The sequence below is a fragment of the Colius striatus genome, chromosome 7 (assembly GCF_028858725.1).
Source record: "Colius striatus isolate bColStr4 chromosome 7, bColStr4.1.hap1, whole genome shotgun sequence".
Taxonomy (NCBI): Eukaryota; Metazoa; Chordata; class Aves; order Coliiformes; family Coliidae; genus Colius; species Colius striatus.
The window spans coordinates 3,799,390-3,815,545 of record NC_084765.1 but is presented as its reverse complement, the minus strand read 5'-3'; the positions used below and the strand labels follow the sequence as shown (position 1 = coordinate 3,815,545).

The 16,156-nt window shown below is 38.7% G+C and overlaps 1 protein-coding gene across 2 annotated transcripts in view; it reads right to left on the bottom strand.

Annotated features, from left to right (window-relative positions):
- The window catches only part of NAV2 (neuron navigator 2), a 384,880-nt gene that overhangs the window by 117,306 nt on the left and 251,418 nt on the right, over window positions 1–16,156 (bottom strand). For both annotated transcript variants that reach the window (XM_061999098.1, XM_061999097.1), the window contains exons 5-6: window positions 13,930–14,188; window positions 9,166–9,323 (exon numbers count right to left, since the gene is read on the bottom strand). In XM_061999098.1, coding sequence (XP_061855082.1) covers window positions 9,166–9,323; window positions 13,930–14,188 — 417 coding nt within the window. The remainder of the gene's footprint in view (window positions 1–9,165; window positions 9,324–13,929; window positions 14,189–16,156) is intronic.

Genomic DNA, 16,156 nt, shown 5'->3' with positions numbered 1-16,156 from the left:
AGAACCTATGAGAAGGTTGAAATAGTAGAAGTTGTTTAGTCTAAAAGAGAGAAGACTGAGGGGAGACATTGTAAGCCTTCAAATACATGAAGGCTGTTATAAACAGGACAGAGATCAGCGAACAGCAATAACATGCTTAATTTTTAGCCAAGCAGAACCCTGATTTCTGTGTTCTTTTTTTTTAAGTTAGCTTTAAGACTAAATAGACACTGGAAGGGGTAGACTTCAGGAGATCATCATGTGCCTGTCATGAGGTTTCAGCACAGACTGACTAGCAAACACCTCTCAGGTACAGACTTTATGGACTTCTGTCTTTTTTAAAAAAATAATTAGAAGCTTTTCCACTTTTGTAGCCCTTTTAGTCACTTTTGCACAGTCTTATCAAGTCAACACTTTTAAAAGTAAACATCGGGTTCATTCAATTCTCTAAAGAAATAGAAACCTAAAAAGAAATCTAGAACTGAACTGGATATGGAGTGGAAGGAGCTGTTCCAAAAAATCAAATGAAGGAATTTTCTCCATAATCTATACAGACACAATTTTCAGTCATGGAAAAAGTTACAACTGTCAAGAACACAGAATAAAAATCTTTAACTTACTGCTATCTGTTGCATAAGTCAACTGTTTAATTCCATAAAATTCCTTTCCAGCTTTCTGACATCCATACACCATTCATCGATAAGGAGAGGAATCTTTCCATCTCAGGAACTCTGCTTAGTTTTGCTCGTCTCTAGTGAGCTGTTAAGTCTCTAGTGAACTGTTAAATCTTCCTCCTGCTGCTGGTTTCCAAAGCCTTCCTCACCCCACCGCTCCCCTACTGCCTCTCAGAGCTGGGCACAGCATCAGGCCGTTGGCACAGTTCAAACTCATTTCAGTGACGACCTGGCAGTTGGCACCAAAACGGTCACTGCCTTTTCAATATTGACCAAAGTGTATCAGAGTCCTCGATCAGAAGTCATAGCCTATAAAAGACAGTGGTTGAGATACCAAGCTTAATGTTTCACATGTCTGTCTGATTTGGCAACAGGCCCGTGTGCCACCAGATGCTGCAGTGACTGACTCAACAGGGAGCACTGTCAATACAAGGAGTCCTCCCTGTTGCAAATTAACCTCTGGGTTTGTATTAACTCCCTCATCTATAAGATACCATCCCACTGAATACTGCATGACTATTCACTAGATGATGTCACTCAAAATGCTAAGACTTACTATAACAACTGTTACACATATATATACATTTGTAATTATTTTCTATATATATTATAACTTGCAATATGTTGTTTTACTGATTGTAGCTTCTGTGAGCTACCAACACTACAATGACTTTTTAAACACACCAGGAGAACATCACGAGTGGTTTTCAAGTTGCTTTAGAAGTACAGTCCCCAATGAGCTCCCTGAAAAGAATCTGTTTGGTACTCCAAGATAGTTTCTGAACATCGACCACAAATGTGAATGAACCTTAAATACTGGGGTTATTCAGTAGTATTCATCACCAATAAAAGAACTTTACTCAATGCTTAAAACCCAAGAAGCTGACCAGCACAGGCTGTGCAGTAAGCTACCTGCGAGACCAAATCTATAGGTCCTGCTTTTATCTTAACTCTTCTTCTTCAGCCAAATAATTCTGCCTAACAACTCCTCTAACCCAATTACTCAAATGGACAGTACCACAGAGGACAACTGCTATTTTAGGCCTAAAGAGATGGATTTACCTACACTGGAGTGTTATTATTGTCTCCTACACTTGAATGAAAACTTTATAAGGTAACTATAAGCTGTAGACACAAATTCAGCTGGTATGAACTGGGATAACAAAATTTGTTTATTTAAGCTTTTTTTCTTCCAGTGGACTATAGTCATCCAAAATGAATTTGCATTGGCCCAGGCTGTTCGTTAACATGCCCAGCACTGAAATGTTCTCACTGTATCTGACAACTTGACCACTGCCAAATAGAAACAGCTAGTGAGTTTGTTTGCTTTAAACATAATGCTATCCTGATCATTTCAACCACTGAATATCAAAAGGAATGGCTTTTTTCTTTGGCCAGGAAAAGGGTGAGATGAGGCAGCACGAAGCACTGAACAGGCTGGCCATATATATAGCTTCCACTTGGACGAGAATGACTGCTCAGCCATCCCAGTAATAACCCTTTGCCAGCGCTAACTCAAACTGGCTCAATGCCACAGGAACTGAATCCAGTGTCTCAGCTGCCTGCCCTGGCTGTCATGATAACTACCCTTGTCCCTGCAGCCATAGAAAGCCTTTACTTTCACATCTGGGCTTCTACTCTGACTACTACTATAAATGGGTAAAAGGAAGTTAACACTCTAACAGAAACTTCTGTCACGTTTTACAAGTCTCAGAGCTCTTTTTTCACCACTTTTTAATTCTTAATTTTTTAAAAAAGTCTTACACTGTTCTTTGGCACAAAGGCAAAAGCCTGAGGTTTGTCTCTGTTCATTAGGATTAATTTATTTGGAGTGGCAAAAGCTCATGAGCTTCAACAGAACATAAGCGTTCCAGTTGAGGAAGCTTGTGCAACATCACTTGCCCATCCTGTACTTGGTACAGGAGCCAAACCCAGTCTACCAGCATATCAAATATTTCATCTGATGTTGTGTGCAGCTACAGAAGCAAGCTTGTCTTCCTTTTTTGTGTGCTTAAATTGAATACTTTTCATTCAAGAAAACCGCTAAGACCCTGTGTGAGTGGATCTTAAAGATAATACGGCTCAAAGAATTTCCCTCAGTGATCTCTGAGCCAAATCTATAACCTCTGTCTGAACATCAGCTCAGGGCAAATAATACATTTTGACACATTATGTCTGAGTCAATCTCTTTAAATGGTTAATCATCCTCATTCTTCAAATTTCTATCCAGTTTGTGTTGTGAATTGGGCTAATTTTGAGTGCAAACAAATGGATACTCCTACACTACCTCTTGAGGTAAAAAATTATCCTTATTACTATAAATGTCACTACCTACTATCTTGTAGATAACAAGGAAGTCACCTTTCTTTTAGATAAAAACCAGAAATTAACCTTTTAAATAACAAACTGTAGAGGAGTTTTTCCAAACCTCTAACTATGCAGTGCTCTTCTCTATGTTTTATCACCATCTCTTTTTTTTCAAAGCCCATTTGAATGCTGCTCAGAATTTTGGCTTTCAAGATATTATCCACAAATACTTTGAGTTTTGATCCCATTATGCAAATTTCTTGCCTTGCTCCTCATGAGATTTTCTCCTCTCTATTTCTAAACTAGCATTTTGAAATGGAATCTGAGGTTTGATATAATCCAAATCTGCCCCTCTTAAATTATCTTTAGTGATGCTGAGCTGAAGACCAGCTCAGTGTCACACAGAACCAAGCTGAAATGTACCTCCATATACTTTTTTTATCAATGCAGGATTTAGTAAGGCAATTTCAAGTGGCTCAGTCCAGATTTAGGATTTTCTACTCTTCACATCAGAGGACATTTAAAGAAATAAATATGGATTTCACAGTAAAATTGACATGAAAAACTACAGTTTGCATCAACTTCAGTAAAATAAAAGGTTACCTTGTAAGCAACTGTGAAAATCTCATTGCAGCTATATGGGTTTTAACTTTGAAGAATCATTCCTACTGAAGCTAAGCCAAGATATGCCATGACCTCTTGAACTGTACTGTTAAATATAACTGCTTATATATAAAGTGCACCCATTTTTAGCACACATGTGGTATGTGTAACCAGACACCAATGACACTGATAAGCTCACGGGACTGAAGGTTACATAGAATCATAGAATGGTAGGGGTTGGAAGGGACCTTTAGAGATGATCTAGTCCAACCCCCCTACATTTCCTTACTAACATTTTGCTAACCTGTTAGTCAGTTCTATTTTGACAACACAAGATTTGTGAAGTTATAGAAAAAAGAATCCTTAACTATCCTTTGAAATATATCAATAGCTCTTCCTATGTAACTAGTTTATACTTAAGAAGAATTTTAAAAGGAAACAGCATTTAAAGGTATCATAATGCGGTAATTTTATACCTGCCAGAGCTCAGAGCTGGCTTGAGTAATATTAACCCCTTAGTGCCGGCTCCATACAGGTCTGGTCCATGTAAAATTGCGACTTCCATTAGACCCAGTCTCTTTGGGATCTGCAGGTCTCACTATTTCCCTCTATCTCTGTGTCACTCTCTGTATTGGAAGTATTTTAGCTATGTCAACAAGAACAGCTGGGGGCTGGTCTAAGTATCACTGCATCACGTCACAATATACACAGCTTTGCACAATCATAGACCAGAATTGACCATGAACACACAAGAAGGAAAAATATGGAAGATGTAGGCAGGTGGGACATTTACAAAACAATAAGAGGTTTTTATTAACAGGTGGAACTATCAGTCCTGAAGTTCACTTCAGTTTTGCTTTGCCTTCCGTCAGACCTGCCCCTACTCACCAAGTCCTTTTAATAAATCACTAAAAACTCTTTAATCAACATGTAGTGTACTTTTAACATTCTAAGAAACTAACTGTACATTTGAATTGTAGAAATCATACAACAGTTTTGGAAGAAACCTCTGGAAATCATTCCTTAGGACCCGCAGTTGAAAGCAAGGCCTTAGATGAGGTTATCCAGGGCTTGGTCAAGGAAAGTCCTGAATATCTCTAGCATGGGAGAGTCCACCACTTATCTAGACAAACTTCTCCAATGTTTAATTCTTCTCACAGTGAAGAATTTTATTCCAATTGCCAGACAGAAATTCCCCTAAAGTAATGTTTGCCTCTTGTCCTGTTACCATGTATTCTTGGGAATACAGTGACTACTCTTCACATATTGGACAGTGATTAAATACACACTGTATATCAAGTTATAAGGGTTTACTCAAAATTTGAAAGAAAAGAAGCATCAACCAGAGGAGTACAAGCTTTTCTTACTCTCCTGCCCATACAGTATACCCACATCTGAAAATCAAGACATACAGAGCTAAGATTATAGCTGACTCAGCAGGATCTGGTTTCAGAACCTTCTCATGAGACTTATATCAAGTTACTTTGCAAGAACACTTCTTATAATAGTCATTAGTTTCATCTGAGTGCAAGAACCTGCACTTTTTTGTTTGGGTTTTTTTCTAATACTACCTGTTTAAGAGAAACCTGACATTATTAGCACTTCATTTTAAATCTGAATTTTCTTTCATCTCACTGGAAATGGTCCAAGTCTGGTAGTGTTTTTTTCCTACTGAAGTTTCATGTAATTCCATCCAAAGGAAAAGTGTCATTTTCCTCACAGACTCCTGCTGCCCTCTGTAGGATTATTTCAAATAAAATATTAGGAACAAAGTAGAAGAAAGAAACCTTAAAAATGAAGCATGTGAGCCTGTCACATTACTATAGCACTTGATAAATGTATTGGGAGATAGTGTATTAAATCGATGTTTCCTATAGCTTCAGAATTTCAGGGACTTCTTAGACTGTGGATACAAATCAGGAAACAACAAACAAAATATTCCCATACAAAACTGAAAACTTGAGTGCCTGAAGATCAGAGAAGACAGCAGTGGACAGAGAGTGTTCAAAGCTAGTAAAAAACACCCATTGTTTTGCAGAACTGCAGCCTGCTTTCAAACCACGTCTCAAATAAATCTTCATCACTTGTAGCTAATCAAAATACTGACATAAATTAATGGGAAAATCCTCTGCATCAAAGTTTTTACTGAAGTTGTATGCTTCTATATTTAGGTTTCATTTTTCTGCTCCTTCTTGTCGTGGACAAAAGTTAGATTTCTTTATTCTAAGTTGCACATGAAATACAATTTTGGCTATTTTTAATGTGGTGGTTAGATCAGACAATTAGAAGGACATGGTAACCTGAAGCCTTATGGACTAAATGACAATTCAGAAGTGAATTACAAGGCTCCAATTGTATTGAAGGGATTATGATGACAGTAAAAATGCCTGAGTGGCTTATTATTTCCCTACAATCTAAAAATGATATTAGACTTTAAGTGCATTTCTCTTAGGAAAGAAAAGCCTGCAGCAGCAATTGCATACACTAAACTAGTCTGCCTAGAAGACTACTGCAATTACAAATAGCTAACCACTGTGACAATAAATAAAAATCAGTGTGTTATTTATGATGTGTGGAATGAGGGCACTGAAACTCCTCTAAGTCTGAAGGACATTTTGCATATAAACTGTGGGGTTAATTCCTAAAGCAAGTTAAACCTAGTAGACTCTAACCTCAAAGGTGTCCATAGCTGAATCAAGCTAAGTCACTCCTACTAGAGAAGATCTCTTCTCCAAATCTTGAAATTGGTTTCAGATGCATGCAAAGACTGAGAAAGCTAAAGAAAATCCTGGAGACACAATATAAGCTGTAGGAAAATGAGGCTTGTGTCTCTTTATATGTGCTCTTTCATGGAAACAACATATGCACCTCACAACAAACATGTACATGTATCCAAGAATCTCTTGCTTTTTATGCAATAGGGTATTTCTTTTCAATGTTGCATCAATCCTTTCCCCAGGATTTCTAGAAAACCAGTGGCCTCATCATTAACTGATTAACAGAACTTCAAAAAAAATCTAGGTTATTTATTTTCCAGTAGCTAGCTATTTCCCCATGCTCCATTTATTGTCCTTTTCACTTCTGATGTATTTTGTTTCAATTAATGCACTTTTATTGCCACAAGACACAGATGATTGACTTACAAAACAATTCACATTTGGAGGGAAAGGCCACAGATTAATAAAAGCTTAAAATTACCACTTACTTTGTAAGAAAGGGTTCAATCCTACTACACTGAAGCCTACCTTCTGTCACAAAGTCACCACTCGTGCCAAAACAGTCTGCCAAACCAGGCAGATTTCTCTCTCCCATTTCCTTCTCCAAAAACATGCAAAAGACCTACTACTGAATAAAAGATGAAAACTTACCAAGAGTGGCACACAACATGGTCATGTAAGTCTCATTTCCTCAGGCAAAATACAGGATATGGGTCAGAAAACTTGAATTGTCTTAGTTCTTTGACAATAAACTTTGCCTGGCAACATTACAATTAACTTAAAACAAGCCAAAAACTTGTCAGACCAACTGCTTTTGTTTCTCATGGATGCAGACCAACTTTGTGTCAGGATTAGATTTTTAAGTAAAGTTCAAGTTCAACTTATATAAGCCCTCATCATTATTATTTTTTTAAGACCATAATTTATGACTGGAAATTTTGACCAGAGCAAAATTCTGAGTATTTAATGCAACTTATGTAGGTTGTCAACCTAAAAGCCAACCTTGGTTCTTTCAGTCATTTGTAATATTCATAGGAAGCAGATGATCTTGTACACTTCATCAGCAACCAGTTTATCTTCCCAAAGAGAAGGATTACAATGAGGAATGAGGGTTCACAGAACTGTCTGCCTAAAAGCAGTTGATATTTCAGTTGCTCGGTTGCCAAGTGATTGTTATTTCTGTGTATGTGTGAGGACTTTTCTTTCTTTCTTCCTTTTTTTTAACACTGAAACAAGTACTTTACTTTCCTTATTTAGTAATCTTGGCAAACTGAGAAAAAAACCCTCCCAAATAGTTCAATTTCTCTCTTCAATGCAGCCTGACAGCATGATACCCATACATGGGTAGGGATAATCTAGCCAACCAATCAATATAACCTTCAGGATAAGATGCATCCCACGCTATGACACCTCAATATAGTACTTACAGGACAAGAGCAAATGAGGAGTGTATTGACAAGGAGGAGACTGAAGGAGACTGGGGAGATATTACAGAGGAAAATACAGTTTCATGAGTTCTGCTGCTAATGCCACGATGTACCAGCCTGTTCTCACACAGACTTAAGAGATTACTTACATGCTGATGTTAATCATGGCTGTTTACATCATGTACCTTCTAAAACAGTGAGTATGAATTTACCAAAGTAGAAAGCTGTTAATTTATTAGCATATTATGTTACTACATCGTAATTATTATTCAGCTGTGAACTTAATTTTCTCCTTATACAAGGTCTGATCTGGGTGATCCAGAGTGTTCCTGGAGAATGCTGAGGACCCTCCACTGCCCTCATCACAAGATGAGGTTTTGGGCTGTAATGTCTAGAAGGGGTAACAGTCCCAAAATCTAACGACATGCATCACAGAACATGAGTTTCTAGAGAAGGAAAAACACAGTTTCCTGAAAAGAAACAAGCTGGAGAACCACAAGCAAGTTGAATCAGACCAGTATTTTTCCCTCAAGCGAAGTCCTCATTACGGTTAATAGAAGCTACATATGGAGACTGAAGCCTAAAGGCTGCGACTGCCAAGTCACTGCAAGATTGTACTGAAATTCAATGCTGACCTATCTTTGTAAGCACAATGACTTTTTTAAGGATACAGAATTAGCTGCCAGCCCACACCAACAATTTGACCATATCAGACTAGAGGGATTTGCTCAGATCTCACCAGTCACGGGTCCCCCAAACTCCACTGGTAAATGCTGCGTTATAAAGCTCAGAGCTACAAACTCATGCTAATGAATGCTGGCAGATTACTAGCTTAGTGAATGGACACAAAGTCAGTAAATGGTATTCAAAAAAGCACCACTTCAGAGAGAACAGAGCACTTATATTTCAGATGCACTGCCATTGACACAGTTTCACTGCAACAATTATAAAACTACAACGTGTTCCTGCCTTCAAACCCTACACTATACCAATTCTTGACATTAAATTGAAGTCACTTGCTTTTGAGACTTAGAAGATCTTCCACAATCACAAAGGAAAGGAAAGCAAATGGTACTATTTACCATATAAAAACACTGAAGAAATCTTTAGTGGTCATTTTCCATTCTTGTCAAACTATTCATCAAAATGCCTTATTTTTTGATTAATTCACCCTCCTTTATCTGAAAAAACACCTCATGTTTCACCAGTGCCAGTTTTTCTTGAAGCTATCTTTCACATATACCTTTGGGACAGCAAGTCACAACCTCAGTTCTATTAAAAGAGAACTGTACCTTTTCCAATCTAAGCCAGCTGGTTTTTGAATAGGAAACGTCATGTTTACAACAGAGAGCTTGGAGATAGTCTTACAACTACTTCACCTCCATGGAAAATTCAATTTCCTCCCAATGCTGCCACTATTAAGAAAAAGCAGAGGATGCCAAAATCTCGAGTGCTTACCTTTGTCATTGCTACTTGTTGGTGTTGGAGGGGGAAGTCCAGGCTTTGATTTGTCGTAATTGTTAAAGCTCTGGCTGCGTCGATTGTTGGCACTGATAGAACCACGAGCTTTGGCCTCACTGCCTGCAGCGGACACCCTCGTGGTGGGGCCTGGAAGTCTGATGAAATAATTACAATATGATTATTTTAAAAGCATTCTGGGAAAGAAACTATGGAATACCATGCATAAGCTGAAAAGAAAAGCATCAACACCACAAGTATATACTCATAAGGGTCGCTGTTCTTCTAGAAGAACAAATGAAAAACCATCCTAGATGAAGAATGTGGCTCAAACAAGCAACAGCCTGAATTGTTTTACATCAGAAAAACAATTCATCTGAACTGAAATGACTGGTCACTTAGCAGCCAAGCCCAGTGAAACTTGAACTTGGTTTCATTATTTGAGCCCAAAACAATCACATAAAGCCTAGTGCCCCCTCTGAGGGCAACCAAGTTATCAGTGAGCTGGTATGAGCCTCTGGTTTAAACTGGGTCCATCTCTTCCAGCATTTCCTGACTGTAGCCTGTATTTACAAGATTTACCTGTTTACCTAGAAGAAAATGTAGTTAGGGCTCTGGATTAAGTAGAGAGGGAGAGATATACTACTTTCATGCTTTTGAGGCAAAAGGGAAGAGGTAAGACTTTTCTAAAAAGGCCAACAGATATGGCAAGCCACTGGCATCACATCTCAGAGTCATATGTGTGCTTGAATCCTTCAGAGTTCAACACATAAAGTTTCTGTGTTAGTGCTGTACTTTGTGCACTGATGAGCACATATTTCTATATTGCAAATTGATGAAATAGCAACAATTCAAAGATCTGGTAGTTGCTCAAAATGCACATTGAAGAGAGCTGCTGAAACAGCTATTGCTTCAACAAGCAAGGACATCACATTAAAGCCTAAAAGATAGACCCAGTTCCCATCACCTACAACAGCATTAAAAACAACTTCTCTTTGACATCTCTGTATTTTTATATGGTAGAATCTCTTTTAAAAATCTTTATATAAACCCCCAAAATCCCTCTTAAATAATTTGTGCCAATAATAGACTAAAATGAAGAAGTCAGAGAGAAAGGGGATGCAAACAACCAAACCACCATTGTGTCTCTGAGTAGTAAGAGAAGCCAAGAAGGAGTCTGGCAGAGCTTCCTAAGTAAAATGACTTCTCCAAGACTAGTAAAGAAATGGGAAATATGAAAAGAAACACGAAGGAAAAGAGCAAAAATTTCAGCAGCTGCATGCACATGCTTTCAAAGCTCAAAAGAGGGTAAGACATCAGAGCATCACTCAAATACAAACCCCAAAATTAACTTCAAAACTCAAACCACCACAGATCTGGCACAGCATCTCATGGTTCTGAGGTTGACTTTGCTGAAGCCTTTAGACAAGCCCCTCAATTTACCCAGCCCTTTTCAACACTGGGGGGTGCTAGAAAGTTGTACATGCTCATCACTGCAGCAAGGTGTAAATGAGAACACAGAGATGCTTCATCCACTGCAGAGAGGACTGCGTGGCAAGAAGCAGAGACAAATCACGGACAAAGGCTGTTCTTGAGTACTTGGAAGTCACCAAGATGAGAAAGTTCACTAAGAATTTGTTTTGGTTAACAGGAAATGAGACAGGTTTCCTACAGGTAGGAAGGACACACTCAGCTCAAAGTGTCTACACAGTGATAAATGCTATGAGTACAGGTAAAGCACTGCAGGAAGCCTTCTAGAGCCTCCAGTACTCAGGGGGCAAAGGGGGAGTTTTCTAGCATGGCTTGGCAGGAGGGAAGGGAAATGTTCTTACACTGATGGGTAAGAAAAGGCTCCCCACACATGCCCACACAGGCTTTGCAAATCTGTCACATTTTAAAGTAAATAAAGCTACTCGAACCATGTGACCACTCAACAAGTGACAAGTTCTCGATTCAAGTATTGTCACTGCCAATAAAAACATATCAAGAAAAAAAAATACGTGCCAAAAACACTCTTGAAGAAGATATAATTTCTCTTTGACTTCCCATCCCCCTGCCACTAATTTTACTGACTGATTTAAGCCCCTGCTTTTGGTATTAGGCCAAGATATTTCACAGCAGTGCTTGTGAAATCTAGGGTGGAATAAACTAGTTTCAGGGAGACATTTCTAGCTTCTTGTTATTAGAGACAAGGTACTGAGCTCAGAGAATACTCTACTACTTATTCAGCACCTCCTGTAGGCAAATATGAACCCTCAAGCCATAAAAATATGATCAAGAGAAAACATGAAAAGGAAAACATGGAGAGTTTCTGCAGACTTTCACTGTTGTCATGAACGAAATGAGGGAAATAAATCCAAAGTATAGAGCAAAATTAACAGTCTATACAAACTTGCCAAGCTGAATAAAAATTGTTAAGTAGTAGTTCAGAAGCTTGTCAAAAATAGTACAGTATAATTTATCAATGTATAAATACATCTAAATTCATAGTAAAACATTTTCATACACAGTAGTAAAAGTAAACATGATTAATTATCACATTAATAGTATAGTAAACTCTTATGATTACTGAGATGTTCACAGGAGCTGGCATGCAAGGCGTGCTGGGATGAGGGAAAAAATTAGACTGAAATACCTATCAATCAAATTTAGGGAGATTAGATGTGCTCAGCTTTCGAGCACTGGGGGTGCCTCATACAGAGCTGCTTGGGGGTTCACATGGCTCACATGATGCTCCACTTACTAGCCAAGACAACAGCCTGATATTAGTCATTGCAATAACACAGATTTAAGTACAACTAATACAGGTGTGTACAGTGGGGAGAGAACTCCCAGAACCATGGTTTGTTCTCAAAACCAAAAGCTCATAAGGACAAGAAAAGCAAATTTTTCTCTTGCAGGCTAGAATGCATTGCACAGCTTGAAAGAGAAGAAAAGCATTAAAAGCCAGGTAACATTTGCACGTTTCAGCTGTTTGTCAAACACCTAGTTACAAACTTTGTATTGTTTCTTGAGAGGATCCCTCAACATGCATCCAGAAATAGTGCAAAAGGATTACTCATGCTTTGCAGAAGATGAAGAAATGCTAACCTAGAAGATTTTTTCTGACCAAGAGTGAATCGGATGATTTTGCTTTGAGGTGAGTCCCTGGGAGATGCACTGTGACAGGAAAGAAAAAGTGGAAGAGAACATTGAACAAAGAATCTCTTTTCTTTTTTTTAAAACTATTGAACTTGGAAACTACTTGTGGGGAGGAAAACATGTCTTATGAATTTCACAGGAAAAAAAGGTTTCTTTCCCAAGTCAAAAACTCCTACAATCTGAAATAAATCACTTTTTAAAGAGTAATGAACATGAGATTCTGCATGCACATGCCAACTGGATTACTCTTTTGCTTCTCAGTCTCTTATTATAAGTATTTTCTACAAAATCTAATTTAACTTCAGTATATACTACATGAACATGACATTTAAGACCTTCACTTTAAAATTGAGACCCATCACAATCCACACAATGTACTGAAAATATCAATATTCATATGATCCCATCCATCTCTGTATGTTTTTTAACAGAAAAGATGCAGAAATGTGGTCAAATACCTCTTTGCTTTACAGTAATTATTTCCTATACGAGTTCACACATGCTGTCAGCACTGCTTTTCTCAATTATACAAAAACATTGTTTACATCCAAAATGAGCACGATTCATTGAAGAGGAAGAAATTACCAAAATCATATAAGCTCTCAGTCATCTCACTTGGAAGTCTTTATTTACACTACTTAAAACCCTCATAAATCAACACATAAGCTAGTGTTCACCTTAATACAAGGTATTTTACCTCAAATCAGCCTTAAGTTAGAGACATTTAAAAATAAAGTCTTCATATTTTCTTTAGTAATTAGGCAAATAAGGCTTCAGCCTCTAAACTTGCCCACTTACCTCCACTAAAATGCCCACTCTTTTAGCATTGGGAGTATCAGACAAGTAGAAGGGTCTAAGTGTATTCACAGTGGTAGTGCCTTCATAAAATGCTTTTGTTATAACCCAGACAGAGCATCCCTAGGACTGAAGACATTCCAGGGACAAAGATCCCCCTCTGTGTTCTGATGTAGGAGTGCCAACAAACACCCAGTGTTGAAAACTGTTTTTCATGTAAACCAGCATCATATTATTTTTGTCCAATAAGTCTAGATGTGGTTTTGACTGTCACTAACCATAGAATCATAGAATGGTAGGGGTTGGAAGGGACCTTTAGAGATCATCTAGTCCAACTCCCCTGCAGAGGCAGGTCAACCTAGATCAGGTTGCATAGGAACATGTCCAGGCCATGATAAGCTCCATTTCTTTTACCACTGTCAGAGTCTTCACTTCTTAGTGAGGTCTGAAATTCTTGTAAAGTGAGAACCAAAGTTGTTTTTCACATGCCCAAAGCATATATCCTTCTTATGGCAACAATATTCATGCTTTGTGACTAGAAGGAAGCAAAATGAATACTGACTCCTTATAAAATACTGTGGATACTTGGTCTAGCAGATATTTTGCACCCATTGTACTGCTTATTTCCAACATTGAGAACATATTTGAGCACATCTGTTTTGATTTCCAAAGGCATGAAGTCAATTGTCACCCAGCATTCGGTCTCCAACATAACTTTTATTCTAAAGCAGAACTAAAGAAAGTTTCTTTGGCTTTGGGAGACCCTGAATGAGAAGGGAAAAAAAATAAACAATGGGAAAAGGAACAGCTTAAAGAAAATTTCCCCACCTGGATTGCATTTCTGGCTGTGCTTTGAACTGGTGCTGCAGGGGCTGTTGGCACGGAGTCTGGAGCGAAGCCGGTACCTGCTGCTGTGGTACCGCGACCTGGCACTGGGATGGAGGCCCTGCTTGCTGGGGTACTGGGGAAGGCTGCTGGGACGGATGGTGGTGTGGTTGCTGCTTCTGTGGCTGCTGTTGCTGTTGCTTGTATCGAGATAAACTGAAGAAAAGGCCCAAGATGGCCTTTAGATTCCCATTCCTGATTTCTGTAAGGCAATGTTCAGAAGTCACTCATCAGACACCAGTTGCTGTTTCTCTCTGATAGTACAGTGGCGGTTGGTCACTGCACTCCTTATAACATGTCTGAACTCAGGCTCTTTAGGATATGACAAGCTTTCTGCACATCTCATTGGCATACAGCTGATTACCAGGGAGCACTAACTCCAAGTAAATAACTAATTTCTCGTGTGCAGTGACTGGATGTCTCCCATTTCTTCTAGATCTGTTAACACCAGTGTGCTTCAAGAGATAGTTCCTTAAACTAAAGTAAGCAATCAAACCAAACCCCTCACAATAACTAGTGTATTAACAACAGCACACTATGAGTAATTTCTCAGTCCTAAATTTGCACAAGGAGAAACTACTCAGTTATCACACAGCATTATATCATCTTTGCAATACCAGACTACGAAAATCTGATGCAAGTTTTACACTAGCAAACTTATTTGGTGAAACAGCTGTATTAGACCAGAGAATTATCAGTTTGATACTGTCACAAGCTGATAAAGAATGAATACCCAAGGTACCTAAAGACAGCTTGACAATGAATGAATAAACATTTCAGTTCCTAAGTCATCCTGTTGTTCTGTGCAATACCAAATGCAAAACTAAAACGAAACAGACATGTATTAGAACATGCATTTAACCACTCTCATAATACACAAAAGCATCAATTTGGTCTTGCAGACAACCTTAATGATGTGCTGTGACTTCAATATTTAGCATGCTTAATTTCCTTAATTAAAAAAGCTACATCAAACAGCTGAACTTTTGTATGCACTGTACAGATCCCTTGAACTAACAAAACTTACTGTTGCTCTAAGCTTTCAGATCCCTCTACATGGATTAGTGCAAGAGGGGAAGAAAAGGACAGGTGGCAAGACAGTGGCCAAGCACAAAGGTGAGAATCAGAATTTTAATTTCTGTTCCCAGTTATAGCTGAAAGGTTGCTCTGACTTTGTGGTGGACCCTGCTCTATCCTTTATTCCCTCTCCCAGTCACAGTTCTGCTCACATTGCTGATCTCTGCTGTGTACAAGCTTCTGTTCTTAAACCCAAGCCCTTTACACCCCACAAATCTCAGGCTCGTGGTCTAGAAATTTTGCTCCTCTTTCTATACTAGCTTCTGGATTTGGTCTCCTTGTCTACCTGTGCCTCAATCTACCTTTCTAATTTACTCTCTTCTTTACTTTTGTTCTGACCCATGCCCATCTCCTCAGACACTCCTAGGCCTTATGGAAGTGATCCTGGTCATCACCCAGATACAGAATATGCCTAGTGCTCCGTCCCATCACTGCCCCCATTCCCTTGTTTATCCAGATACAGAATATGCCTAGTGCTCCGTCCCATCACTGCCCCCATTCCCTTGTTTATCATGATTATCAATGCCAGGGCCCTTGAGTGGCCATTTTCTATCTTTTTTTGTGTATTCAGCCAATTTTAATTCTCTTCCTGGACAGTGGAGTCCCACTGAATCCTTGTTTCCTCTTTTCTGAGCCCACTCCTGCTCCCATGCATTGTTAGGACACAAACCCAGCCTTCACCCACTGCCATCAGTATCTGCATCAGGCAGGTTCCTTCTCTAATCTGCCTGTGTTTAGCTAGGGAGAACACAGATGGAAGTAGACAATAAAGTAAAACAGACACAAAAGACAGCAAAGCACATTAAGAAGTATCTCCTTATCTTCAGTACAGAACTCAAATTACTCATGGGAACTGTGAGGAAAATGGAACTTAATCACAGGCTGAAGCATAACTAAACAGACCCAGAGGCACTGGGAAGCTTAACTGCATAAATAAGGGCCAGAAGATAAAAGAAATTACCATGGGTTTGCATGTTTAAACTTAGCAAAGCTATATGCAATTAGAAAAGAGGATTTGATTTCCATGTGAAGTGAGCGGCCATTGTAACAATAACCCACCTAAAACCTGTTGCTTTCTATGGCTGTCTGTCTT